The sequence below is a fragment of the Chamaea fasciata genome, unplaced genomic scaffold (assembly GCF_029207755.1).
Source record: "Chamaea fasciata isolate MVZ Bird 193981 ecotype frontalis unplaced genomic scaffold, bChaFas1.0.hap1 SCAF_2, whole genome shotgun sequence".
Classification (NCBI taxonomy): Eukaryota; Metazoa; Chordata; class Aves; order Passeriformes; family Sylviidae; genus Chamaea; species Chamaea fasciata.
In genome coordinates, this window is record NW_027094087.1 from 47,878,192 (window position 1) to 47,904,992 (window position 26,801).

At 40.8% G+C, this 26,801-nt stretch overlaps 1 protein-coding gene across 3 annotated transcripts in view; it reads left to right on the forward strand.

The window, feature by feature from the left end:
* The first annotated feature begins 17,029 nt into the window (after nt 1–17,029).
* B3GLCT (beta 3-glucosyltransferase) overlaps nt 17,030–26,801 on the forward strand; it is a 49,185-nt gene continuing 39,413 nt past the window's right edge. For 2 of the 3 annotated variants that reach the window (XR_010719367.1, XM_066175966.1), the window contains exons 1-2: nt 17,164–17,287; nt 25,183–25,244. Coding sequence is in view for 2 of the 3 variants with exons in the window: in XM_066175966.1 (XP_066032063.1) it covers nt 17,200–17,287; nt 25,183–25,244 (150 nt within the window). In the remaining variant the exon portion in view is untranslated. Of the gene's footprint in view, nt 17,288–25,182; nt 25,245–26,801 lie in introns of all 3 variants that reach the window. The other variant, XM_066175969.1, reaches the window with a different exon arrangement.

Consider the following 26,801-nt stretch of genomic DNA (forward strand, 5'->3'; position numbering starts at 1 on the left):
CCAGCGCCGCCGCCGCCGCTTTAAATATGACAATGAGGCGAAGTTTCCAGAAACTGCGGCAGCCACTCACCGGCTCCACGTGCGGCTTCCGCTTCCGCCCTCGGCCGCCTTCTCGAACAATTCCCGCCAATCGGCGGCGCCGGGCGCGGTGACGCGCGCCGTTCCCATGGCGACCGCGGACGCCGCCGGCCCCGCGCGGGGCGGTGCCAGGCGGGAGGGGCGGGGCCGCGCGGAGGAGGCGGCGGGGGCCGAGAAAGGCGGAGGCTCCGGCGGCCCGGAGCCTCTGGAATGTGCGGGAGAAGCGGGGATGAACCGCTCTCCGTGGCAATGCCCCTGCTTTAAAACACTGGGGAACCTCTCTAGAGCTCGTTATCACGTTGTTGTAGGTCTCCCCCCCGTGCTGGCAGGCTAAATATGTTAATTCTACACATCACTTGCTCTCTGCAGGGGGCTTTTGTTTCGGTGTGCTACAATCCAGTGTAATATAAATGTCCTATTGCCTCCTAGCTGTCTAGCTCTAGCTTTTTGTGCAGGACCCTATCCCTGCTAGAAGAAGCCTTAACGTTCTGCATTCCGTATGGCGGTATGGTGGGTACACAGATCCTGATTTCGGTTGTCAGCCGTACACCTATCACAGAATCAATTCGATTGGAAAAGACCTCTGCAACCATCGAATCCAACCTGCGACCGAACCATAACAACCAGCCCGTGGTTGTTGATGAGTGCCTCATCCAGTCTTTCCTTTAACACCTCCAGGGACAGTAACTCCACCACCTCTCTGGGCAGCCCATTCCAATATATAATTGCCCTTTCTGTGAAGAAATTCCTCCTAATGTACAGCCTCATACTCTCCTGACACAGCTTAAAACTCTATATTCTCTACATGCTAGGTGCTGCCTTTCAGGTCCTGGTTGTTACAAAGGGCAGGGACGGGTGATAGCCTTCATTGTCCTGAGTTTCCCTGCATGGAAGAGGCAAGATATTTCCACTCTCACCCCCAACACCCCTTTCTAGATATTGTGGTTCAGCAATTTCTGATAAAGCTTTGCTTCAGAGTTGAGTAACATTCAGCTCGGAGGGATCTTGACCCCTCTTGAGGGTGTGTGGGGAGGATTTGGTCTCCTGAAATAGTGCTTGCCTGTTTCAGAGGAGACACAGTGCTGAAAAATTCATAAGACCAGCATGACTAGCTAAGGATGCAGCTTCTAACTTCAGAATGAGCTGATAGGTTGGCCGAATAGATGTGTGTGTGAGAGCTGATGAGGGTTTCTGTCCTTACTTCACATGGTAAATATTCATGATAATGTATTTCCAGTTTTGACTGAGAAGACAGACTTCATCAAAGTATTTTGCAGCTTAAATATCCTGATACAGAAATGCTTAAAGTACTTAAGCAGCCTTTGTAAGCATCCGAAGTCCCTGCATCCTGGCTAATAATTCTGTAGAACTTGAAGATGAAAAAATAGTCTTTTCATTCATAGTCCACCTGTATGTCAGGTGTTACCCTATCTAACAAGAAGTGGGGTACCTAGCATTTTGAGTGGTTATTTAGAAAGTCCTATTATGGCAAATTATGGACATGCAGCATACTTGGTGGTTTAAGTGTTGCCATAGATTATAAAAGTAGATACCAAACATTCTTCCTGCTTTTTCTCTTTCATTTTAAATTGTTTATCCTTGAATAGAAAAAGAAGAAAAATTGACTGTTTGCCCAGATTTGCAGCTGCTCTCTAAAGGGAGGAAAAGATCAGCAGCGAATTTGGAAGTTACTCTGCTGGCACCATCTCTGATGGTGCAGTGCAGTGGTTGAATTATGGCTTCAATGAACTGGAATCCCAGTATAGGAATAAAGTTTATTTTTGTTCAGCCTAGAGCAGAAGCACATATTGGTAGTGACTTGCTATGCATTCCCACTATAGAACTGTAAATGGTGTTGAGGAGGAGTAGAGGGAAGATAAGGACTGCCGAGGGAAGTAATATTGGTAAGGTGCTTGCTAGAGATGGTTCCTAAATCTGGGCCCCGGAAAGTGACACAGTGGTGAGGGCTGTTCTGAAAGGATAGGTCAGTGCTGCATGCTGCCAGCAAATCTGTAGGCTGGAAACCCTGTGGCTGTGGGCACAGCCCGCTGCCACCAGGAAGTGCTTTGTGAAGGGACAAGTTTGAATGTTATGATGTGAATAAGAACCCCTTGTTTTTCATCACCGACAAGAGCCAAGAAATACAAGATCAAAGAGACATCAAGAAATGATACGACATAGCTGGCTGAGGTTAACACACTGGTGAGGCCTGGCAGTGGGAGCACTTGCCTAGACTGATGCTCTGGATAAAGCCAGCAGGATTGGAATCCTTAAAACCATGATTTACCAAGGGCTGTAGAAATGGGATATTTACCAAGGGCTGTAGAAATGAGATTATAAATTTTATTTTTAAAGTCTAGGAAAAGATTCTGAAAAGTCTTGGTTCTTTCTTCCAGCAATGTGGAGACTGTGTATCTCTTCCCTCCGAACTAGAGACAGGAAGGGCTACATATGGACTGTCAATCTTCTTGTAGGGGTGGGTGGGAAACACTGTAACCTCTGCTGGTGTTTGTTCGTGTTTGGAAAGCCTGTGAGTTTCTGAGGAACTGACGCTGTGCAGGCAATGTGCTGCCCTTCTTTTTGCGTGTCACATCAACTTTTACTGGATGTCTATGTGGACGTTAATGCTGGCCTGATGAGAAAATCCTGTTAATGTTCTCCTTGGTCATGTAGTCTGTGATCTTAATGCTGTTGGGAAGGGGAGAGGAGAGGGAAAGAGTATTCCTGCTTTCTCATTGTTCAGTGGGGTATTTGGTTCTTACACATGGGTGCTCTATTTTAACCTTTGTGGTTTTGCAAGCCACCAACTGTTGCAGCTTGTTACCAGAATATAATGACTGAGCGTGTTTTTCAAATTTTTAAGATTGCTCTGCACATTTAGGATGAGTGTTGCTCAGTTTGCCCAAGTATTCTCTCTACTTCAGCATTTAACTTATGATAAATGAAGAGAGAGTTTGCTGACAAAAAGGTGGATTTTTCTTTACCCCTCAGTAAGAGCAGGGAGTTTAGTTCTGTAAGTGCTGTTACTGTGACAGTAAAGGGCTTCTGTAAACATGCCCACATTCTGACCTGGAGAAAAGAGCAATCTGGCCTTCTACAGTGGAAGCAATGCTTTAAAATGATAGTTGATCAGGGCTTTAAAAACTATTTTCCTATTTGATACTGTGGCCTCTACCAGAACATTAATAAAGGTGTTCAGAAACTGAAATTAACATTGGAACAGGAGTTATCTCATCTGTTAAACTGGTCCTAATGTTGGTATACTGCCATGGGGAGCAGAGATAGAATGACATTAGTGTCTATACAGGGAATGTTACCATTATAACACATGACCTCAGTCAGCTAGAGGATGGGCTAATGTCCCTGCGGAAGGCCAAGCGTCACAGAAAATAACATGGGAATCAATTGAGTACTTGAAATTTCTGCTGTGTTGCCAAAGGCCCAAACAGAGATCTACACAAGCTCTGCTGGGACAGTAGAGGCAGCATTCTTTGTACACAGTCTTCCTATTTTAGTTGAAACAGAAAACAAGAAAACCCATCCCAGTATAGGCAGGCAACATCTAAACATTGCATTCCAGGTAAATAGGTCTCTGTCTTTTATCTGGGGACTTTATATATGTTCTCACTTTCCATTTGGGGGTTGAGGTGCATTCCAGCCCATGCTATTGTTCTAATCTGTTTGGAAGTTGCCTGTGCCAGTTTTACTGCAGCTGCCGTTCTGTAAATGTGAGCAGTTGGCTCTTACAATAGCACATGCTGGTCAATCTAAGCTTCTGCACTGTTTCTGTCTCTCATCATTTGAGAAGGTCTTTAATGCAACCTAATGAGATTAGGGTTCATTTGTTCTTGGGTTCCCAGCTAAGTTTTAAAAGGGTAAAGAGCATTTCAGGTCATTGCTTATTGTGAAGAAGGACCGACATTCCTATCAAGCTGTGGTTCTTTGGAAATATGAATTAGTTTACTAGACAGCTCCAGTAGTCACACCCTTGTGGTACAATCCTGTACTTCACCTCTTGCTTTACATTGTTTTTCATACCACTATGTTACCACTGTATGGTATTTATTTTCATGTATATGAACATTTTGTAAATCAAGTGAAAAAGAGGATTGTGTCAAGGAAAATAATACAAGTTGCCAAAAGTCTATCCAACTATGTGAGACTAACACATCATGCTTTTATTTTCACCTGAAGGTTTTTTTTGGTCTCTTCTGTATAGGAAGTGTTAATGATAACTTCTACAGTTTTATCTTTGCTAATACCTCCATTCAGATTCTTATTCTGGAGAAGGAGAGGAAAATTGAAAAGAGGGTATGTCACCAATGTGGTCGTGTAAGTAGCCTGAAGCATAGCAATCAATGGGCACTGCTTTCTGAATGTTTGAAATTTCAGCTGAGCTGTTCAGAGCATCCCTACTGCGGGAAATATCTACTTTGTACAAAATGCACAGGCTCTTGGGTAAGGCAGATAAACTTGACTTGATAGATTTTTGCATGCTTCCTGATAAAAGCCTCAGCACTTGGCAAGTTCTAATGAGGCTCTTTGCGGCTCTGGCTGTGTATCAGCACTTGTACACACAGCATAGCACACATCCAAATCCCAGAGTAACCAACAGGGTGATGGCTTTATCTTCCTCACACTCTGAATAAGGCTCTTAACCCAAAAAACCTTAATCTGAATACAAGGATGTCCTTTTCCTGTGACTTTTTTTTTCATTTTCATGTCTATTAATAGATGTGCTCTTATAAAACATGAGTTAAAATTAAGCAGACTTTATTTTTGAGGTTAACATGAATACCTCAAGCCTGTAGCTCTGAATGTTTGCTTTGATGGATGGGAAACTACTCTTACTGTCTGATGTTGATTAAGCATTATTTGTATTTAGAAAAGCACAAATTTAGACTGAAACTAATACAAAGGTGGAGAAGGTAAGTTAAAAGTTACAGTGCCAAAGTTACTGTGAAATTCTTAGTTTTATTCCCTTGGATGTACAGATATTTTCATCCTTTCACTTACACAACTGGATTGTCCCACTGAAAAATGTTAAGATTTTAGGAAAAAGAACATTTACACTTGATTTACTTGGCATTTAATAAACTTAACACAGCAAGGCAAGTATACCATAAATGCTTTAAGATCCAAAATGATGGAGACTGGGCACATTCAAATAGTACTAAACCTGGAGTGTTCATGAATCTCAAATCCTCTGAGCGATATGTTTATAATTCCCTCATAAACTTTTCTCCTGTTGCTTAGACACAAGATGTGTTTAAAACAAGAAAATCAGACAATATGATTATGGTTAAAAACAAAATTAATATAGGTGACCAGCTGAACATCATTAATTGGAAGAAGGGGAGAGTTGGCTGTTTTTAAAGTAAATCTGGAACTAGATTGTATAAACTCTCCGGTGCCTAAGTGCAATTAATAAAATAAATGTACTTGTAAAAGCAGAAAGGTTGCAAAGCCTCTTTAGACAGTCTGGATTAAAAAAAAAATCAGTGGGGTTTTGTAGTTGAAATGAAAGGAACTGAATGCTATTTTTAAGTAGGGAAATGAAAAGGGATGAAAATGAAAATAAGGGATGAGGGGAATGGAGATAAATAAGCTAAGTTATTACTACTTGATCTGATAGCAAGCCATCTGGCAATATGCTGCCAAATCATTATGTATCATTTATATGACTCAGTGCTAATTAGATGTACATGGATTATGCAGACTTCTTGTGCTTTCAACATTGGTAGAATGTTTTAAAAATATCACTTACATTATTAGTATGACATATACATGTTACGAATTTCTGACAGTAATCCAAGCTATTTTTTCACTAGAAAGTATCCAAAGCACTTCAAAGACTGTTTGGATTTTGACTTATTAAAAAAAAGGAATGAAACAAAAACCCCAGTATAATATCAGGATCTTCTGTCCAGACACTAAAAAATTAATTTCTTTTGCTTTTTCACTAACTTTCAGAAAATCTACTGACTGAGTGGTTAGGCCTGGGCAGCATGAAGTTAACTAACTACATAAATATATACACAACTACAGGTTACAGTAAATACGCTTAGAAAGATCAAGTAATAAAGCATCTTTAAAGTGTGTGTGCATTGCACTTTCTCTATACATACACAAAGAAACACTTCTCTTTTCTTCCTAAAAGGAAATGTAGGTATGTAGGTATGTAATTTTCCCACTTTCATTCTCATAAAGTCAACAATTGCCACAAATTGAGGTCTATAAAATTTTCCTTTGAAAGAACCTCTATAGCTATACTTAGAACATATTAACTATTATAAATATATGTCTATCTTAAGCCATGCTGCAACATAAGCCTGTTAATAAAATGTATTCTGGGAGTGGAAAACTTCACACTATTTTCACATGAAAGCTATAAAAATCCACTGGATAGAAGATTAAATATTGACAGTTAAAAATCATCAGGCTGTGTGATTAATAGGAGAAATTGCTTCCTTTTCAAGGAATGTCTTAAAGGTGATGCATCTAAAACGACATATTTTTTTAAAGAAAAAAATATCAATATGCTTGACAAAGAAATATTCTGTGCATTCTGAAAAGTAAAGGCCTCTGAAGGGAGCTTGTTTATTTGTCACGTGAACATAAGTCTTGGTTATGAATATGGTAAAAATAAGGCAGCACAAACCCATACTTGCATAATGAACTAGCAAGTGCAAAGAAAGAAGTAATGTTTGAAAAAATATCAGAACATCCAATAGAATATTAGAATATTAGAAATAGATCTTATCACAATAATACCTTTTGTGATATGAATTCCTTAGTAAATATGCATGACTTGCCATGCATAGTTTTGTGTTTACATTTATAGATGATTTGGAAGAGTTGAAGATAGCCCAAAGAGCTGCTAGAATGCTTTATAGCATAGAACACTTGATCTGCAAAGTGGTATAAGTGAACATTTATAGACTTGAAATTACACAAGAAAGAGGTATATGCTCATTAGAGCTTTTTTTTTAACTTCAGAAGCAGTCATATAATGTTCCTGTAGTACAGGGATGAGGGCAAAATTCCAAACAAAAGTGAGACGTGCACTTTTAACAGTAATTGTCATTAATGATTTCCTGTCATTAAAGTTTTCCAATATAATAAACTCTTTATTTATTATAGTTACAGGTGCCTTTCTAAAAAGTGTCTGTCCTTTGAACACAGGCTAGATTCATCCATTTATCAAAACTGGATTATTGTGCAAGAATTTTAATTTTAGTAGTGTAAGATAAAGTCCCTAAACTGCTTGAAACATGCTGAATACTGATCCCTGTGAGAGGCCCCAGCTGAGAGGGCTCAAAAAGTGAGAAAATAAAATAATGAGGACCATAGGAAAATGCTGGTAGAAGTGTTTTGACAGCTTGAATGGATTTACCTGGGCTATGCCAATATTCATTTTACAGAGAATTCAAGCTGAAACTAAAAAAATATTTGCCTGCTTGGAAATTTACCCCATTTGTTAATCTTATGCCTGACCCAAGGCTTTGCGTACAATTATGATTACTAGTAACATTACACTCTTTGTTGAGTTTGGGGTTTTTTGTTCTTGGATCAATAAAGAAAAACAAATTTATGTATAACTTCTGGACATTGGGTGGCACCATTGCCTCACATAAACTGTCACAGTGTTGGCTCTGTTCCTTTTTGCCTTTAGCATAACTATATAAGGTAAGTCAGAATGCAGAACTAGTTGCCTTCTTTCTTCTCTCTCTCTCTTTTTTTTTTTTTTTTTTTTTTTTAAGTTTGATTTTAAGTAATCATCTTGCTTTAAATAGTAATGGATTTTTAACCAAGAACTGATGTCGCTCAGTTTAGGGAAGTGGTGTTTTGATTTCGAGTGCTGAAATGGAAAGATATTTTGTACAGCCAAACTGCTTTCATATACATGTGCACCAGCCAGCCTGTGATTAAGTTGTACACTAATGCAAAAAGCAGGAATAGCACCTGTGTGTTTTATTGTCTTTAATAAAATTCCATTTAAAACTTTTTTTTTAATTCAGAGCTGATTTGTTTCTGTAGCAGGACCGATACATCAGATACCACTATGAGCTTCTTAAGGTCAAGATTCCTCTAGGTTTACTTTTAAGTTGTATTTAGGTCTTTTTAATTGGACCTTGATCTCCTTCCTGGCAGGTACATAAACTTTGCTCCAAATCAGGAGACTGGTATAAAAACATACAACAAATACACTTTTCCTTACACCTGCACAATTTTTTTTTTTCGCCAGGGTTCATTACATTTATTGTTCAAAGTACTCAGTAGATAACTAACAGTATTTTGTATTCAGATTAATTAAACCATCAGAGACTGCATTTTGAAAATTTCCTTACCAGTTACACAGCAGTGACTACTGTGGAAGTGAATGAGCCAATAAAAAGAAATGCAGTTTTTCCTTTAATTTTTACTTTATGGCTGTATTTGAGGCAAAAATGCAGAATTAGGCTTTGACATTATTTCAGAGTCTCATGGAAGAGCACAGTGAGAGTTATGTAGATCTGTGTCAGTACTAACTTTCTTGGGAGAAGGCATTCTGATGAAAGCTGAAAGACTAATAGTGATTTTTTTTTTTTAATTTGGACAAAAAAAACCCCCAATCCTGCTTCCATGTATGTTGGCTGTTCAGCATAAAGATAGAAGATCAGCATAAACAGAAATCTGCATAAAAGTATTGCTAATTCTTTGAAAATGGTGCCAACCACTTGCATTTTCAGAAACAATATCAAAAAATGTATCAGTAGTATCTTCTATAAACAACTTATGAACCTGCTACTTGTCAAAGTTTTCCCTGTTAACCTTGTAAGGACTGTGTTCACTGGAATCTGGGTCAACTGCAGAATTAAAGAGCAGATCATTAAAATACATTTATTGGATTATCTGTTCGTAGTGCATAGTCTGACCAGCTCTATAGGTTTATATTCCTCTAGAACTCATCACAGTGCAGTTCTTTCAGTTCAAGACTTTTCATTCTTCTTTTAGAGACTCACAAATAAACTTAGAGGAACAGATAGTTTCAGAGCTGAAAAGTGAGACAGAAGCTTTAAATATACACTGTGAGAATGGGTGAGGACTGGTGAACCAAGATTGGAAGCATTCTACTTTTTTTATTCTTTTTAGTAGGAACAGAAATTGAAAAGAAACAAGCGACTATTTCTCAAGTACTGAAAAATTATGTAAGGACTTTCTCTCGGTCCATTAAGGACAGGATGAGAAATAATGTCTTAAAATTAAAACATGGAAGTACCCTTTGGCTCCAACAAGGTTTGAAGCTTAGTGTCAGCCAGGAACTGGGAGCCACTGCCTTGCCCAACTGGAGGATACTTTTGATTTCTGGTGTCTCCATGATTTGAGAAGTGGCCTGGGTCCTGCTGTGGGCAGATAAGAAAGAACCTCTTCAGTTCCTTCTAAATCCTGTTCAATCTCACCCCATGGTTTTAATATTGTACATTCTGTACAATTTCTGCTGGAAACAAAAAGTTGTCTATTCAGCCCACAATGTGTTACAGTAAATTCACTGCCAAATAATTGTGATGAAAAGACCAGAATGTCATAGATTTAGAAGAGATTGTTACCAAGGGTTGTGGGTTGACCCTGGCCAACAGCGGAGTACTCCCACAGCTGCTTCCTCACACTTCCTTCTCCCCCAGCAAGACAGTGCAGAAAAGGAGAGCTAAAGCTGCGGGCTGACATAAAGATGCTTTACTAAATTAGGGGAAAAAAGGGGAAAGACCCAAGTGATGCCAAGGCAATTGTTCGCCACCCCTTAGTGCAGTGTCTAGCCAAGCTCCAGACATCAGACACTTTGGAGGGCACACACACACCCCTTCTTCTAAACCAGCTTCTACTGGGTAGCATAACTTTATATTACATGGAATATGGCTTTGGCCAGTTTGGGTCCTCTCACAACTTCCTGCTCAGCTTGGGAGGGAGGTATAGCACCGTATGGGCTCTTATGAAGAAAGTTATCTCCATCCTGGCCAGAGCCAGTACACCAAGTTTTTTACAGCTTTTTAGGAAAAATTCAACAAACTAGTTGTTTTCCATACTGTCTACACAAAACTTGTTATTGAGGTTTACTCTGCGTGTCACGGTCATTTTCTTAGGATTGTTTGTGTTTTGCATAAAGCTGTGTAAAAACTTGGTATTGCTGTTATGCCCAGTGTGCCATACTGCTTGGTCACAAAGCAGTTTTCCAGACTCTTAACTGAGTGGTTTTGATTTACAACTATGTATTTTGAGGGTTTGGGCAAGGTTTTCCTAGATGATGCTGCCACTAAACTCTCAAACTTCTTTTGACTTTTGTAGTTTCCCTGTGTCATGTTGACTTGTTGTTGTACTTGAATGTCATGTAGGCTTGGTGTTGTACTTGAATGGCTCTGTACCACATGTGGCATTCTGTGGTTTTTAGATCCAGTTCTGTTTGACTTCCCATATCAAAAGCAGAATGAAAGGGTCCCAAGGGAGCAATTGTGGGTGGACATAATCTAAAACTGCTTTGAGGCTAATACAGGCTGTGATGAGTGCAGTTGCTCTGAAGTGACACCAGGCTGTAACGGCTCCTAAGAGCCACTTCATAACTGAAAACTTCTGAGTGAGGAGTGCTCCGGTTCCTTCTGTCAGTTTTGATAAATATGCTGCTCATGTGGTTAACTATCCCATCCATTATGTCACTGACAAGGACAAGGCAGATGTCCAGCTTTGAGTGAAGACAATCAGGATGCAGAAGATATTTTCAGACAATTAAATCTACTTTATTGCATAGAAGATAATTCATGTGGCTCTGTTCATATCGAGGGATGGTTGTCAGGTGACATTCATAAGCAAGGATGGTTGGCAAGCTCAGAACTGAATCATTTTACCTTCAATAAGGACTGTTATAATGACTTTAAGCTGCTGTTTTGCCTGTGGGAGGCCTCAACAGGCAGAAAATACCAACTTCTGTTGTTGGTAGTAAGAGTGAGTTTACATACCCAAAGTTGACTGATTTTATCTGCAGGTATGTGACAGGTAGGTGTTGCATCTTTTTCTATTCTTCTCCCTACCATCTCAGAATAAGAGAATAATTAAACTGGGAAAGAAGTTTTGAAGTCATCTGGTCCAACACCCAGCTCAAAGCTACTTCTGAAGTGGCAGAATTTTCCAACTCTGCTTGTCAAATGGCACGGTGACTGTGCACACCCAAGCTGGTTCAAAGGAAAACTACTTCAGCTGAAGAAACTAGCTATTATGCACCTGCCACTCTTTAGTGTTCACATCTAAGTATACAGGCCCTTTGCTTCTTGAGATTATTGGCACCAAAAACTGTAAGACAGACATACCCAAAGTCTTTGGTGTCACCGTCATATAGCATGGATTTTTCCAGAGTCTAAAGCCTCATTAAGATGTTCCATGCTGGCTGAACATCTCTGGATATTACTGTGACTGCTTGTCTCTTCCACTCTCAGGGATTTTTTTTTTCCACACTTGGGGATTTTTTTTTTCTTTTTTTTTTTTGCCAAATTGGGATGTCATAACAATGTTTGAGTTGGTTTCTGAACTGCCATGGTTTACAGAGCAGCTGTAATAAGGTAAAACAAAATATATGGAAGTTATTTGTGAGGCATGGGACATCCTGAGGCATCTGCACAGGAGCTGATGCAGGTTAATCAATGCTTGAGCGATCATGATATTTTCAGCTCATGAAACCAGCAGAAATGTTAAAGACAAATTCATGGGACATTATTTAACCACTCACTTCAGTGTTTCTTGAACTGTTTGCCTCATTCTTTTTCCCTGCCACTTATGACTTCGTACACAGTTGAGAAAAGTGGGATTCTTTACACCACTGGTCTTTTTCTTGTAAGAGTTAGAAGCTGGGGAAAGTAGTTAATGCAGCCACTCTTTAAAATTTATGGAAGCATTTTGTTAATATATTATTTTGCTCAGTTAAATCCCTTATTGTTTATCTATATTTTGACTTTTGGTTGACAAGGTAATATTTTCACTAATTCATTAAAAGACAGGATCAGGGAGTTTAGGATGAATGTTCCATATTTTTAAATAGCTACATTTCAGCAGGGAAAATATAAAGAGCTCAGATGTACTTGGTAGAGGCAGTTCTGTGTCAGATGGAAGCAGCAGGAGACCAAACAGGAGAGAGCAGCACGTCTGACAGTTCCTTAGGCAAGCTGTTCCTTTGACCAAGGCAGTGGGCAACATGCCACTTTTCAGTCTTATAATCAAGGCTGAAAAGCTTCTACATCTGCCTATAGAATTTTCTGCTTGACTGTGTGCAGTACAGTAGACAGAAGCATCTCATAATCTCCTCACCTGAACTCCGGGGACCTGCGTTAAGTTCCACAGCTTGATGTATATTGTTTCTTATCTGTAGCTTGGTCTGTAATAGTTGAAAGATGTTGAAATTCGTGTGTCCTGCCCCCTCCCCTGAGTGCCTATATTCTGCCTCTTGGACAATCCTAAATGAGCACCAGAAGATATGCTGCAGATGGTATTTTCACTGTTTCTCTGCCAGAAGGCAGAGGAACTGACAGCCAGAGACAGTTAAGCTCTCATTACTGCCCCATAGGAAAGGAATTGTTTTTGATCCATCTTTACAATCTCATAAGATTCTGTGACTGATCGCTTCACACCCAGTGTTTTTCCAAGTCCTTTCTAGAGAGTTTGTGATTTAATAAGAGCAGTCTCTATAATGAAAAATTGGTTGGTTGTACTCTGTTCCTGGGATTCTTTGCTACAGCCACATACCAGTTCTCTATAAAGCTTTGATTGAAGGGTCTAACACCCAGCTCAAATGGAGTCCTCAAATTTTAATTAAGAACAAGCACTTCCCAGGTTAACCCAGGAAGAAAGGTGACTAAACTCAGACTACACTGTGGGCTGCCACAGGGGTTGGCTGGAGTGCTGAGTTCCCCCAGTGATTTGGTTATCAGGTTTACAGCATGCACATGCTGGTACTTCAACATTATCAGTTCTCCTGAGCAAGATGGGGCAAGTCCCAGGCCAAGTGACACTGAATGAGTCATGTTCAGAGTGTGGGGGGGCTTTCCCTGCTACTGCAGGTTTCTCCCAGGGAGAGCTGTTTAGAGTGGTCCAAAGGGGACAAGCGACTGTAGTTCAGATTGGAGCTCAGAGTATCAGAGCTCCCTTGCTCAAGCCCAGTACCAAGTTTTTGACAAATGTAGGTGCCTTCCCAGAGTACCAGTATTTTAGGGAATATAATAATGGACTGAAACTGGCATTGAATAGCTGCCTTGGGCAGCTGAAAGCTGAGAAACTCTGTTTCCAAATGTATGTTGTAATTTAAAAAGTAATTGTGTGATTCTGAACTCATTTGGATCGGTTTTGCTAATTTCTACGGGATTAGTCATCACTTAAAGTTATGCTCCTCCTTACGTGACTTCCTGAGTAGGACAGAGAGGTCCAATTGCAGAAGCCTGAGGAAGAGCTGGAACAGACCTTAATTCACGTGATTTGCAGAGCTGTCTCTAACAGAAAGGTCATTCCTCCCCACCTAGAAAGAAACTATGGAAATTTAGAAGGGAAGACAGGCGACCTCACTTCTGATAAATAACAGGTTTGTTAATTAACCAATACAGCCTCACCCCTGATGAGCAACAGCTATATCCAATAAGGATAAGTGAGATAAAAGAGGGGGTTAGCTAGCAAGAGGACCCTTGAGGAGCACGAAGAAGAGAATCATGAAGCAGGAACCCGGGGAGGGAGGATCACTGCTGTGAGGTTGGTCTGGGTCTGCAGCTAGAGCCCTTGTTGGAATCTGTAGTCACACTCTAGTTAGGTTAAAGCCTGCAGTCAGAGTCTGCAAGCTAATATATGCAGTCAGAGTTTAGCAGGAGGTAACCAGAAGTCAGAGGCTGCAAGGGAAGCCTACAGTTGGAGTGTGCTGCAGCCAGAGTTAGCAAATAGTTGGATTTAAGGTGACTAAGTTGTAAAGACAAGTAAATCCGGACCTTTTTTATGCTGTGTTTAATGAGAAGTCTGTGCCTCGGCTCATTTTTATAGTCTAATAAGAGGGTTGCTCCAACATGGAAACTCTGTCATTCCTGGATGAAACCTTTCTCAAATGGCTAAAAGAACAAAGAAGTTGCAATCAAGTTCTCTAACTCAGTAATTGCTGTTGTGTCTGTTTCATAATTCATCTGTTTCCCTGTATTGGTCCTTCTACTGAAAGAGATGACAGAGCCACCAGGGTATCTGGAGGCACTGCTGCAGTGCCTGCACAATGAGCAAGCTACCTTTGAATCACATACCAGCCTTTGGATTTGATATGCATAATTATATATATGTATACCTGGCAGCATTTATTTGTATTTGTGCCCCCCCCCCCCCTTTTTTATCTCAGAGGTGGGACAGCAACATTTGTATTATTTAGGAATCTAAAATATATGTAATACCATACAGAAAGGAGGCTTGGTGGTGCTCTAAATCTCTGTGTTCCTTTACAGAAAGTTCATTATTTTTAACGTTCCTGAGATGGAAATTCTCAGTGGGATAGTTAGAATAACAAACAAACACAATCTGAGTCTGTAAGTAGAGTAGAATTTGAGAAAAAGCTTTATTTCCTACTTCTTCCTCACAGACCTAAATATAAGAGTCAAAACACTTAAGTGCTATTTTTTGTAACAGTTGGAGATCACCATGTTTCATGGTAGAGTTCCATATTTCTTGGGGGTTGTTACAAAGGAATTTTCCTTATATTTGTGACAAGCCAAAACACTTATTACATCTTAGCAAAAGGCTGGGATTTGTTTTCCTTACATACTCGCTGTATGGGGTAGCATTGGAACGTGGGTATATCTTAACTATTTTGAAAGTGGAAAGTCTTATGTTTATCCCAGATGTTGTGGGCATGATCCTTGTGATGTGGAGTCTTGAAGAAACCAGCACAAAACAGAGAAATGAAAGAAATGTTGGGGAAATGCTGCTGTAACTTATAAGGAAAACCAAGCAAATGCAGATATGCATGTTAAGCCAAAGGTTTAATATTTTTATATTGTTATAGTTCCAGAAATGGAAGGATAACTTTATGCTTCTCTCTTATTTTATTTTCTCTGGTAATGATGAGCATGCACATGAAATCAGACAGAGAAATACTGTGTAAGTTTCTGCTTATTATCTTACATAGACTAATTCTGGCATCAGAATTATTATTCTTGAAGCCAGTAACTTTAGTGAATCAGAATGCCAGCAACAAGCAGTTGTTGTGTAAGGCAAATAATAAGCTGTTGATGTTCACACTTGTGCCTCATTTTCCCTTCTCTTGTGATATCAGGGGGTGTTGTTTAGAAAATACATAAAGCAGGTTGAGTACCCCAGAGAAGTCTGGTTAACATATTTCTATTGTGATAGTTTTAAAGGAAAGTGTAAGGCCTATTACCAAGTTACTGTGATACATATATGCTTGCCTGAGTTTGCAGTGGGAGTGAGCATTTATCTCTGCAAAAAGGTTTCTGTTCATCTTCACAACCACTTCTCTGGCATATTCAAGGTATCCTATTGTAACCACCTGACCTGTCAGGAGAAGAATGCCATAGATCTAAAGGTTGCAGTGTTTTGAAGAAAGATCTAAGCTGGGTCTTGTGTTGTTTGGCCTTTCTGGATTAAAAATAGTTTATGGCTGACTTGGACTCAGCACCACTTTTTCTCCAGTGAGGTCAGGGAATACTGAATGGTTGGGTTGCTAGGAAGAGTCTGTGTGAAAAGTATTTGATGGGAAAATGTGTAGATATAGACCTAGCTGGAATTCATGTTTATATGTAGCCAGTGTGAAAGGAATTGTTAAGGGCACCAGGCGTTATGCTCAAGATCATGTTTAAGGGCAAAGAGAAAACACACCACCTATGTTAAATACCAAGAATTTTTTTGTTTCTTGCTACTATAGTTTAAATTTGAAATTCTAATAATTATTAATACAGATCTAATTTTACAGAAAAAAAGAATAACATTGCACTGAAAATTATCCACACACTGCTGAGCTTCTAGTCCTATCACTGCTTGCCTTTCTGTGGATCTGAAGGGCAGCAGTTTAATTCTGGGGTGCACTTATAGTAAGTGAGTGGAGTGCTTCACTAGGACAAATCTGACATTCCTGTGGAGGGTTTCTTCTTCCTTCTGCCAGGATTCATGTGGGGTCATTTTTTGTTTGCCAACAAGATTTCACACACTTTGTCTTTCTTCATTGGTCTGTGACTGTTATATCCGAATTTACTATCTGTATTGTGACATATATGAGTGTTAGAATCTATTTTGTCCTCTGTGTTACCCCTAAAACCAGTTTTGTGCAGCTCCAGGTCTGCATTTCTTTAGCCAAATAGGGCGAGTCCTTTTAGCTGTGGAGCCTCCAGTGCCAAGGCTGTGCTCCAGGTCACGTGCCTGTACACCGCGCTGCACCCCGTGTCCCTGCTCCTGGTCACGCAGGTAGTTTAGGAAAGGCTATCTGAAGGTGCCATGTGCCCTCTTGGGTGAGGGTTGTTGTAGAGATGAGTTAAGTCCCTCGCTTTGGTGGATGAGGTTCCTGTTGGAGTGCTGGGTAACACTTCACAGAATAACAGGCACAATTAGGTTGGAAAAGATCTCTGAGATCATTGAGTCCAACCCATGACTTGAACACCACGTCAACCACACCATGGCACTGAGTGCCACAGTCTTCCCTCAAGCACCACTAAAGTCGCCACCACCTCCCGGCCAGCCCATTCTAAGGGATGGTTAGGAAGGGTTAATGGCTGAGGAGAGCCGTGCTTAGGGGGACTATTTCGGGCAGGATGCTCACACCCTGTCCCCGGGGGCGGCGGGTGTCCCGTGACGAGCGCCGCGGGGCGCTGCCTCTTCCGCTGCCGCCGCCAGAGGGCGCCGCGGTCGCGGAGCGCCTCCCCCCGCTGCCGGCGCTGGCGGCCGGTCCTGCCGGGAGGAGGGAAGGGGAAGGCGGCAGCAGCGGGAGGAGGAGGAGGAGCGCGGGCAGGCGGCGACCGCGGCACCGCCACCAGCCGGAGGCCGCTCGCCCGCGCTCCTGCTGCAGAGGCGGGCAGCCGGGCGCACCGTGCCGCTCGCCTCCTCCCCGCGCCGTGCGGATCGGCGGCCCCCGCCAAGATGTCTCGGGAGCCCGGCTGCAGCTGCTGGCTCCTCTTCGCTGCCTGCGCCCACCTCGTCTTCCTTCTCCCGCCGCTCCGCGCTCGGGGTGAGTGGCGGGGGCCGGGCCGGGACGCCATGGCGAGGTGAAGGGAGGAGACCCGGGACGCTCGGCCCCTCCGAGGAGGTGATGGCAAGGAGAGGAGGGCACGGAGAGCTCAGAGTGGCGCCGCAGCCGCCGCCGCTTCCTGCCCGCTCTGTCCCGCCCCGCGCGGGGAGGCGGGCGGGGAGCCGAGATGCCCTGTTCCCGAAGTTTGTTGGCGATCCGGGCTGGAGCGCGGCCGGGCGGAGCGGGGTCCCTGCGCAGCGCTGACAGCGCCTCCCGTCCCCGGGACGGGGTGCGAGGCCGGGGGGTGCGGGCAGGGACAGCCCGCGCGGGGAAACCGGCCCCGGGATCGGGAACAGCTTCGTGGAACAGCCGAGCCCAGCGCGGAGCTCTCGTGCTCGTGTCTGGGCATCGCCGCACTGACAGGGTGTTCTGCTCAGGGCGGGGTAAAGAGAAAAAACAAAAGGTTAAAAGGCCCGCCTGAAATGCCAGCCGAGAGGAAGAATATAAATTACTGTGTTTTAGAGATGTTTTTTCATGTGTTTATTCAGGTGGGAGAAGATGAAAGGAGAAGAATTAGTAGTATGTCGGCGATTGGGTTGCTACAGGCTCCTGGAGTTGGGAGCTGTTGGCATGAGTGTAAGAGACAAAAGTAAATGTTTACATCTGTTCTGTTTCTCGTTATTTCTATTCCTGAGTATTTCCATCTCTGTCAGCATAGGCTTGTCAGTTTGCTGTGAGCCTTTGGATTTGATTCTCTTCACTGCTAATGGCTAGTGCATCATGCAGGGGAAGACTGGTACTAATAAATCATGTTTTCAGCAAAGTAAAACTGTGATATTTTGTTTTTTCTTCTGCTAAGCACTTTTCCTTTCACTGACACAGCTTGGGTTTTGGAGGAGTCCTAATACTCTACAGCTCTTCCTAAAGCTGCATTTCATTCTTTCCGGGATGAGTAGTTTTCCTCCAGTAAGGTACTATCGCCCTTGTAATCACAGGTTGTAATCACAGTCAGAGAATAGCAGATTCAGTTTTCCTGTATCTATATTTATTGTACATGTGTGCATACCTACAGACATGCAGGTAGAAAGCAGAAATGGAAACACTTGTGTTCTTGTTTAGTAGGTCTTGATTAGTGCTTGTATGGAATTTATTCACCAGAAGCTTCCTGCAGTATTGTGGTTTTCTTTTGTTTTTTTTTTTTTTTTAATACCTGTTTACATTGCAGAGTCCAACCTTTCCCAAATAACCCATGCTTTTGAGATGGCCTGAAGAGATGGCCTGAATAGTAAGTTTGGTTTTCAAAACTGGAAATAATTTGGATTGCCTTCCACAGAAGCAAAGAGCTTATCTGTTGGTAGTTAGGTAATTTCATAAATTCCGACTTGCAAGTGGCAGCTTACAGAATGGGAAAATGATTTTGTATGGTGTAACTTCTAGGGATCATGATGATGCTTTTTCTTCTACTGTTTGTCTTTGCTTGCCTTTTACAAAGATAGTGTTGTACACAGCACTCATCCAGTGGTTCAGAGTGTTGATTTCAGCTGCCTTCTTCCCATATGTGCCATTTGTGTGAGAAAATATAAGTGGGTGCTTATATTTTATGAAAAGCTTCAGATGCTGTAAATTTGCTTGCATCAGCCTCTTCTATTCCTCCTCCCTCTGCTCTCCCCCCATTTTGTGTTGATGTTAATGCGTTCTTATCTGGCTAGACCAGAGTCTTTGATACGGTGGCAACAGTGAAGAAATATTATAAAAGCTGGCATATAAATACACAAAACTAATTTATAGAGCTCACAGGCTGTCTCATAACAGAAGATCCTATCTCTTTGACTGACAGCATCAGTGCAGATTTTCTCTGGAATCACGTCAATCCATAGACTCTTGTGTTCTTTGAAAACTTGTAAGGGGGAGGGAACCCAACCAAAACAAAAATAGGCCTTTCATTAAATTATTATTAGAAGTATGAAGAAATTCTATTTTAAATGTTTTCTCTGCTGCATACAACATAATCACTGGGTGTCATTATTTGAAGTGGTTATTATCAGTCACAGTTTTGTCATCCATTAAGTCAATAGAATTGTTGCTGTTTTGTAGCTCATTTAAATTGACCCACAGCTCAGTGAGGTGGTTGTAATGACTCTGGGGTCAGTGAACCTTGAATCAGACTGTAAAAGAGGAATATAACAGAAGTGTTGCTTTTCTGTCTCGGGTGGATTAGTCTGTGAAAGCAAGGAGTTAACTCCTCAGTTTTTAATATCCTTTACACTTGAAGCACATATAGTTATAAACGTTTGGAAGGTGTTTATGCATGAAAGACTATTATTGAAAAAAGGATTGCTTCTACATATAAAATGTGGTATTGTATAATTGTATATATTTATACAGTTTATTGTATTTTAATGCTGCAGTGTTTACATCCATTTTTCTATCCTGCACACATTCCTGCAGTTTGGTTGCTGAACAATGAAAATGATTACTGGGTTTTACTTTCTAGTGTTATAAGCAAGTCTATTTACTTATGAAAATTTTAATGGAAATAATAGAACACTTGACAAAAATAATTAGGAGTTGAAGGAATTGAATTTGTATAGGAATTATAGTATTACATGTCCAGGTTTTTGAATGGATCCAAAAATGTTGTCTGGCTTTTCTAGTGGATTTTAGTCATGCTCTCTAAAGACATAAAGATAACGTTGATCACAATATAGAACTTTATAGTCTTTCTAAATTTTCTTTCCTTTTCTTATCCTCAGTTCTTGGCCATTTAGCAAAAGGAGGGGAGGACTAGCGATTGACACGTTCTGTTTCTGTCTGCTTGTGCCAGATGACGTGATGTTAATGCACAGTGTGTGTTAACAACCTTCGGAGTACACAATGCATTAAATAACGAGGTGACAAATACAAGATTACGGGTTACATTTAAGATGGTGCCTGTTGGTTTTTTTCTGCTTTGGGTAGCTTTGTTTGTGAGAAACGCTGCAGTGCTACAGTTAATCACCCTGGTCTTTCTGGTACTGTGGTACCTACAGGGCTTGGACTTTTACCAGCTAGTAAGTTTCTTCTTGCCATGTATTTTCTGTGCTCTATGGCAAGTCTGTGGTCCATCTGAGGTGTGCTTACATTGTATTAGAACACAGAAAAGGACTAGAGGAAATTCTGGATTTAGCAACGGTACCTCTAGCTCCAGACATTGATACGTATTTTAGGGAGTTATACTGAAAGAAATCCATTGCAGTTGTCTGAATTAATAATGATGTCTGGGCAAGAAAAGTTACTGTTTTGTTACAGTAGCATCTGATAGCTCCTAGACATAGGTCATCCTTCTCAGTGCACATATGTCTTGCACACAACAAAAAGATATCCTTCATACAGAGAATTTATAGTTTCTGCCTGTATTGTACAAGTGACCTGGCCTTGAGCTGCATCTGGAGTTAGAATTTTTCTATCAGTGGTCCACTCCTGGGAACATCTTCAGAAACCTCTTGGAAGTGAATTGCATGTGAATGAGTTAATCTTGGAGTTGTCCACTTTTGCCAAGGCACTGTATTTTCTACCTACTCTGTGGTCCCTTTGTTTTTGTGTTGTAGGCCAGCTAAATTTACCATGTTCTTTTCCTGCTGCCCTTTTCCCAGCAAATCCGTAGAAGAGGATATTTATTTCTGTGCTGAGAGATCAGGTTGCTTAGCCAGAACAGTCTTGGCCACAGCTGACTTCTGAAGATTGCTTTATCAAATTAGGTGTGCATAACAGATTTGCTAGTCAGGTAGAAGAGTGTTGCTAAGATAAATTCATACAGTCTAGGTGTGAGAAAAACTTCATTAATGTTGGGTGAAGACTCTTAAGGCTTTTTTGGTGATGTCTTCAGTGGTCTGTTAGTCTGTTTTGTGAATGGTTCTTCAGTAGTTTAAAAATAGTCTGAACAGTTCTTGTCTTATTAAAATGTATTAGCTGGAAAAAGTCTTCCTGATATACTTAATGTAAAAGATACCAAGTCATTTTAATGTGTTTAATTGTTGGAAAAGGAGGGAAAGCTGCCTTTCTGGAATCACAGGGAATAAGAATAATGATTTAGTGAGAGACTTTAGCATTCATTGCATGTATTGGTTTGTTGACGAAATTATACGTGTGTTGAAATTGCACTTTGTGACAGGGTCAGAGCTGGTTGATTTTCAAGGTTCTTCTACAATAATGATCCATCCTCGCATGCAGGAAGGCAGGCAAAGGTGGCAGAAGGCTCACATGCACAAACAGGAGCTCCTGGCAAAGCTCAGACATAAAAATGGAAGCATGCAAGAGATGGAAATACAGTCAGGTCACCCCAAGAGTAACATGGAGACACTGTCTGAGAGTGCAGGTATGCCATTAGGAAATCCAGGGCCCACCTGGATTTGAATTTGGGGGGAGATTCAACTTGTGAAATGTAAGAAAAAGGGCTTCTGCAGGTGTATCAGCAAAAGGGAGACTAGGGAAAATAACAATAGACCTTCTTATGAATAGAGGACAGGGTTAAAAGAAGGACATGAAAGAAGGCGAGGAACTGGAACCCTTTTTGCCTTGATCAATATTATTAAGACTCACCTTCAGAAATTCCAGGCCCTTGAAAGTCTGGAGCAGAGGAGTTAATCTCACTGGAAGAGAACTGGTTTAGGGAACCTTTAAACAAACTGGACATACAGAAGTTCACAGGACCTGATGGCAGGCACATACAAGAGCTGGTGGAGTTTGACAGTATCAGTCCAAGACCTGATAATCCTTGAAAGGTGATGGTGATTGAGGGAGATTCCTCAAGACTAGAAGAATATCACCCTGGTCTTCAAGGAGGGCAAGGATAAGTTGGCTAGTGGTACCTCAGTCCCTGGGAAGGTGGTGGAGCAAATAGTACTCAGGATCACTGCCAAACAAGGAAGGACAAGACGAGGGTGACTGGGAGAAGTCACCACGTTTTTATGGGTGGGCAGTCATGCTTTACCAACCCAAAAGACTTCTGTGTTGACAGACTACTTTCATGAATGTGGGGAAAACAGTGGATGTTGTTCATCTCAATTTCAGCAAGGCGTTTGAGTTCAATCCTGTCTCCTGTAATGTTGTAACAAACTGATGGAAGTACAGACTATGTCTGTGGATAGAAAGCTGTCTGACTTGGTGGGCTCACGGGCTCTGCTGAGTAGCATGGTGGCTCCAGTAGTGTTTAACCTTTCATTAATGACAGCAGGATGTGCACCCTAAGGGAATTTGCAGAGGATATGAAGTGTGCAGGAGGAGTTGTTGCTCCAGCTGGTTGTGCTGCCATTCAGAGGGAGCTCAGAAGGCTGGGAAAGCGGGCAGACAGGAAACTTGGGAAACTGAGTTCAGTGAAGGGAAATGCAAAGTCCAGTCCCTGACATGGAGGCACCCCATGCAACATTGCACGCGGGGCACACATTGTCTGGGAAACAGCTTTGCAGAGGGACAGTTGAGAGTCCTGGCATGTAGCAAACTGATCATGGACCAGCAGTGTGCCATTGTGGCAAAGATGGCCAGCAGCCCCTGAGCTGCAGGGGAGAGAGTGTTTTCAGCAGAGCAAGGAGGGTGACCCCTCCTGTCTGTTCAGCCCTGTGTGACACAGTGTGACACATCTGGCCTACTGTATCCGAGTTGGGGCTCTCCAGTACAAGAGAGACGTGGGCATACTGGAGTGAGTCCAGCAAAGGACCATGAACATTATTAATAGAGTGGAACCCCTGACAGACAAGGAGAAGCTAAAGGAGCTGGGGCTTTTTAGCCTGGAGAAAAAAAGGTTCAGGGAGGACCTCCAACATTAAACCTGATGGGATGCAATAAAGAAGACGGAGCCAGACTCTGGGACTTAGCAGGACATGAATCAGTTTATACAAACTGAAATACAGGAAATTCTGTTTGAACATAATTACTTCTTTGTTTTTTGTTTGTTTTGTTGTTTGGGTTTTTTTTTTTTTAATCTAAGAATGGATGCTGGAAGAGGTTGCTCAGAGTTTATGGAGTCTGTTCTAGGAAATCAAAACCTAACTAGACAAGGTCCTGAGGATCCAGTTCTAGGGGGTTGGACTAAATGACCATTAGGGATCCTTTCCAACCTCAACAAATCTGTGGTTCTGTAATACCGGGATGAGTAGGTTGTTTAATTCCCGGAAGAGCTTTATCTGTGCTCTCAAAGATGTGGTGTGAAATAGGTGATCTGATTATTGTTTGATTTGTTTCAAGGATTGTGTGTGTTAATATTTTATAAAGCTGAGGAGCAGTGTGGCATGGGTTATTGAATGCACTGTGGTGACAGAGGCAGCATCTCCTGTCAGTGACAGTTGTCTTAGGTTTCATGTATCATTCTTCAGGTGCATATTAAAAACTGAAAATGAGGCTTATGAATAAGCTGAATTTATGAGGTGACACTTTTTCAGATTAATACTGCATAATTAATACATTTCCTGGAATAAGGATGTTTTGTGTTGATCTTGTAATTAGGAGTGTGTCAGGAAGAAGGTGTGGATCTGGTTTGTGTAGGGGAAGCTATTCCTGGTCTGGATCTGTAAACACTGTTTTTTGGGAGAAGAGGAGGAAAATGACCTTGAAGTTTTCTCAGTTGATTAGAGCCTGGTCCTTGTAACATGGATTCAGTCACTGTACTGACCACTTATTTAGGAGTTGTGGGTCCCTTCCAACTCAGAACATTCTGTGATTCTGATCTATGGCTATCATGAGTCTGCTGTGTTAGAATGATTTTTGGGGATGTCGGGATCTAGTCATGTGATTTAAGATGCAGGTTAATCAGGACCTGAGATGTCACTTTGAACCTCAGCTCCTGGACACTGGATGAAATTTGATCTCCAGCTGAAAGATCATAAGGATGTAGGAGTTCAGAGACCCTGGACCTGTGATGATCTTGTCTTGCTGTCCTGTATTGTAGGTTTCTAGTGCATCAAAGGAAGGATAATGGCTAACAATTCACTCTGAAATAAATTTCAAGCAATAAATAATAAAATTTGTAGTGGGACAATCCACTTGAATCTGTTTTCCACCCCAGTTTTTAAGAAAACCATCAGTTTGACCATGGTAAATAGTATCTTGAATTCCTTCCAAATTGTAACAATTTGCTTTCATTTGCATCTCTTTAGTACTTTTTCTTAAGAGATTTCTTAAGAAGAGCCTTAGCTAGCCTTTCTTATGTTAAATGGAACTACTTTTACAAATGAACAGGCTGAGACAAATTGGGTGACTATATCAACAACAAAAAAAGTAACACCAGAACCTGTTTTACGATTATTTTTTAAAATACAAACCAGAAGTGTATGCAAAGGGTAGTGTCACTGTACTGTAAATAGTTTAAGATAACGCTGCTTCTGTGCAGATTAGCTCTCGGGGGTCCCTGTTCTTTTTGCTAACTTTTATTTGGGTCTCCTACATTCACAAGTTCAATTGTTGTTTAAAGATAGCATTGAATACCTGTTCATCTTCACTTTCGATGGAAATTAGTCAGCCACTGTCAGTTCCAAGAGAAGCTTTGGTAATCCAAACTTTAACCTAAAAACAGTGGACTTGCAGGTCTCCTGTGTGGTAGCACATCAGGCTGTTATCAAGGGAGATACTGCACTGAACAGATTTTTTTTTTTTTAAGGGATTTATTTGCCTTGAAGCCAAGAAAAATTGGCTTCATATCAGAGTGATTTTTTTCAGTGATGGTGTGGGAATTGTCAGGCAGCAAATTTATAGATTTTATAAGAACAGACTCTCATGTTCACAAAGATTATTACAAATACAGTATTATTTAATGTGAATAATCTACCTAAATGATGGGGGAGTTGTTTGGTTTTTTTTTTTCCTGCAGAACTTCATTTGTGAAAATGAGCTCCTGTAATACAAAAAAGGTCTGTTTTTTCTTTCAGCTTTTGCTATTAGTGTAGTTTCTGAAGGTGCAGAAGATGAGACTGAACTACCAGTGCTGCAGGTAATAAATTTTAATTGCTAGAGCAGGAACATTTTACAGACATTATAAAATAAGCTAGAATAGACCTGAGCAGAAAGCCTAAAATCTGTGGCATTGATTATTTTAATTTTTGACTTTAGTATCAAATTTCACATGGTATCTTTTTGTGTCATATAAGTTCTTAGTGCTATTGCTGTTGAGAAAAGTCTTTTTGAGCATAAAACCTTTGTTAATTCAAAGACAGGCTTTTCTTCTTGGTTTTGTTAAATATGTAATACATTGAGAGGGAAATGGCTGCCTCTCTGCCAAATTAGCATTATTACATATTACCACTCTAGTCATGGCTCAAGCAAAGCTCACCTATGAAATTTCAAATCAACCAGATTAGGAGAACTAATGGTCAGAGCTAGCCCTAGCTTTAAATGGCTTACTAAATGTTAGATGTGTACACATGTATGGCCTTTGACAGACTTCTGACTACCATTTTTATCTGAGCACATATTTGTAACAGATATTTTGTGTATGTATAAAAGAAATTTAAGGGAGGAAAATTAAAAAACCTGGAATGAATTGACAGTTAGAATCTATAGCTGCCATTTATATCTAATGATCTGACATCAAATGTAATAGAAGTATGGTCAGAAGTATATATCTCTAAATAATGTTTGGTTTTGATGATGATTGGTATAACTACAGTAATTTTCTAAGTGAAAAATTTGCCTGTTGCAAGCTGCTGATCTGCTGCAGTGTCTGGGAGACTTGGTCATGTCATTCTGTTGTCATTGCTAATAGGTTGCTGTTTGTTAAATCCTGTCTCAATGCAGCTGTTACCCTTCTTGTGTAGGATATAATTTATGAAGGCTTTCCTACTATGAGTTTCAAAACCTTCCCTCAGATGAAGTTGGAGGTGATTGCTAGAACTCTTCAGGCCAAAATATCTTTCCCCCCCTTTTTTTTAGAAATAGCATTAACAGGAATATAACAGGCAACAATTGTTTTGTGTTTTAATAAGAGTAATTTTAAATATGGCTTATTCTTCGCACAGTGTACTACAAAACATATAGGTTTTTATTTGCATGGAAAATCAATTTCCCTATGTTTTTTTCTGATACAGGTTAGCTTAGAATGTTAACTTACTGTGCTATATAATGACAATGTTGTGTGTAGATATCAAAATAAATTAATCTTATAAGAAATCTTTTAAACTTTATTGACCCAGGCAGCAGGAAAAGGGTCATAAGAATGGATGCAGTTGCAGTAATTTTTGAAAAGGTTTTACAGGTGACTGTCAGGAAAGTTGGAGCTTATTCATTTCAGTGTAAAAGTCAGAGGAAAGATCATCTGATGTGAGTAGAGTGAAAAGGATTACATAGATCTGATATTTTAAAAAAGGGGAGGGGGTTAAGTATTTAAAAATAGAAGTTGTCTTAAGGGTAGGGAAACTATGTACGAGTGAATTGCAGAGGATACGTATGGCTTTTCTCTCTGAAAGTCTCAAAACACTGGAACCAAGATAAATACTACAACATTCTTATGCAATTAGTAGAGATGAGTGATTTTTTCATGTGGACAAACCAA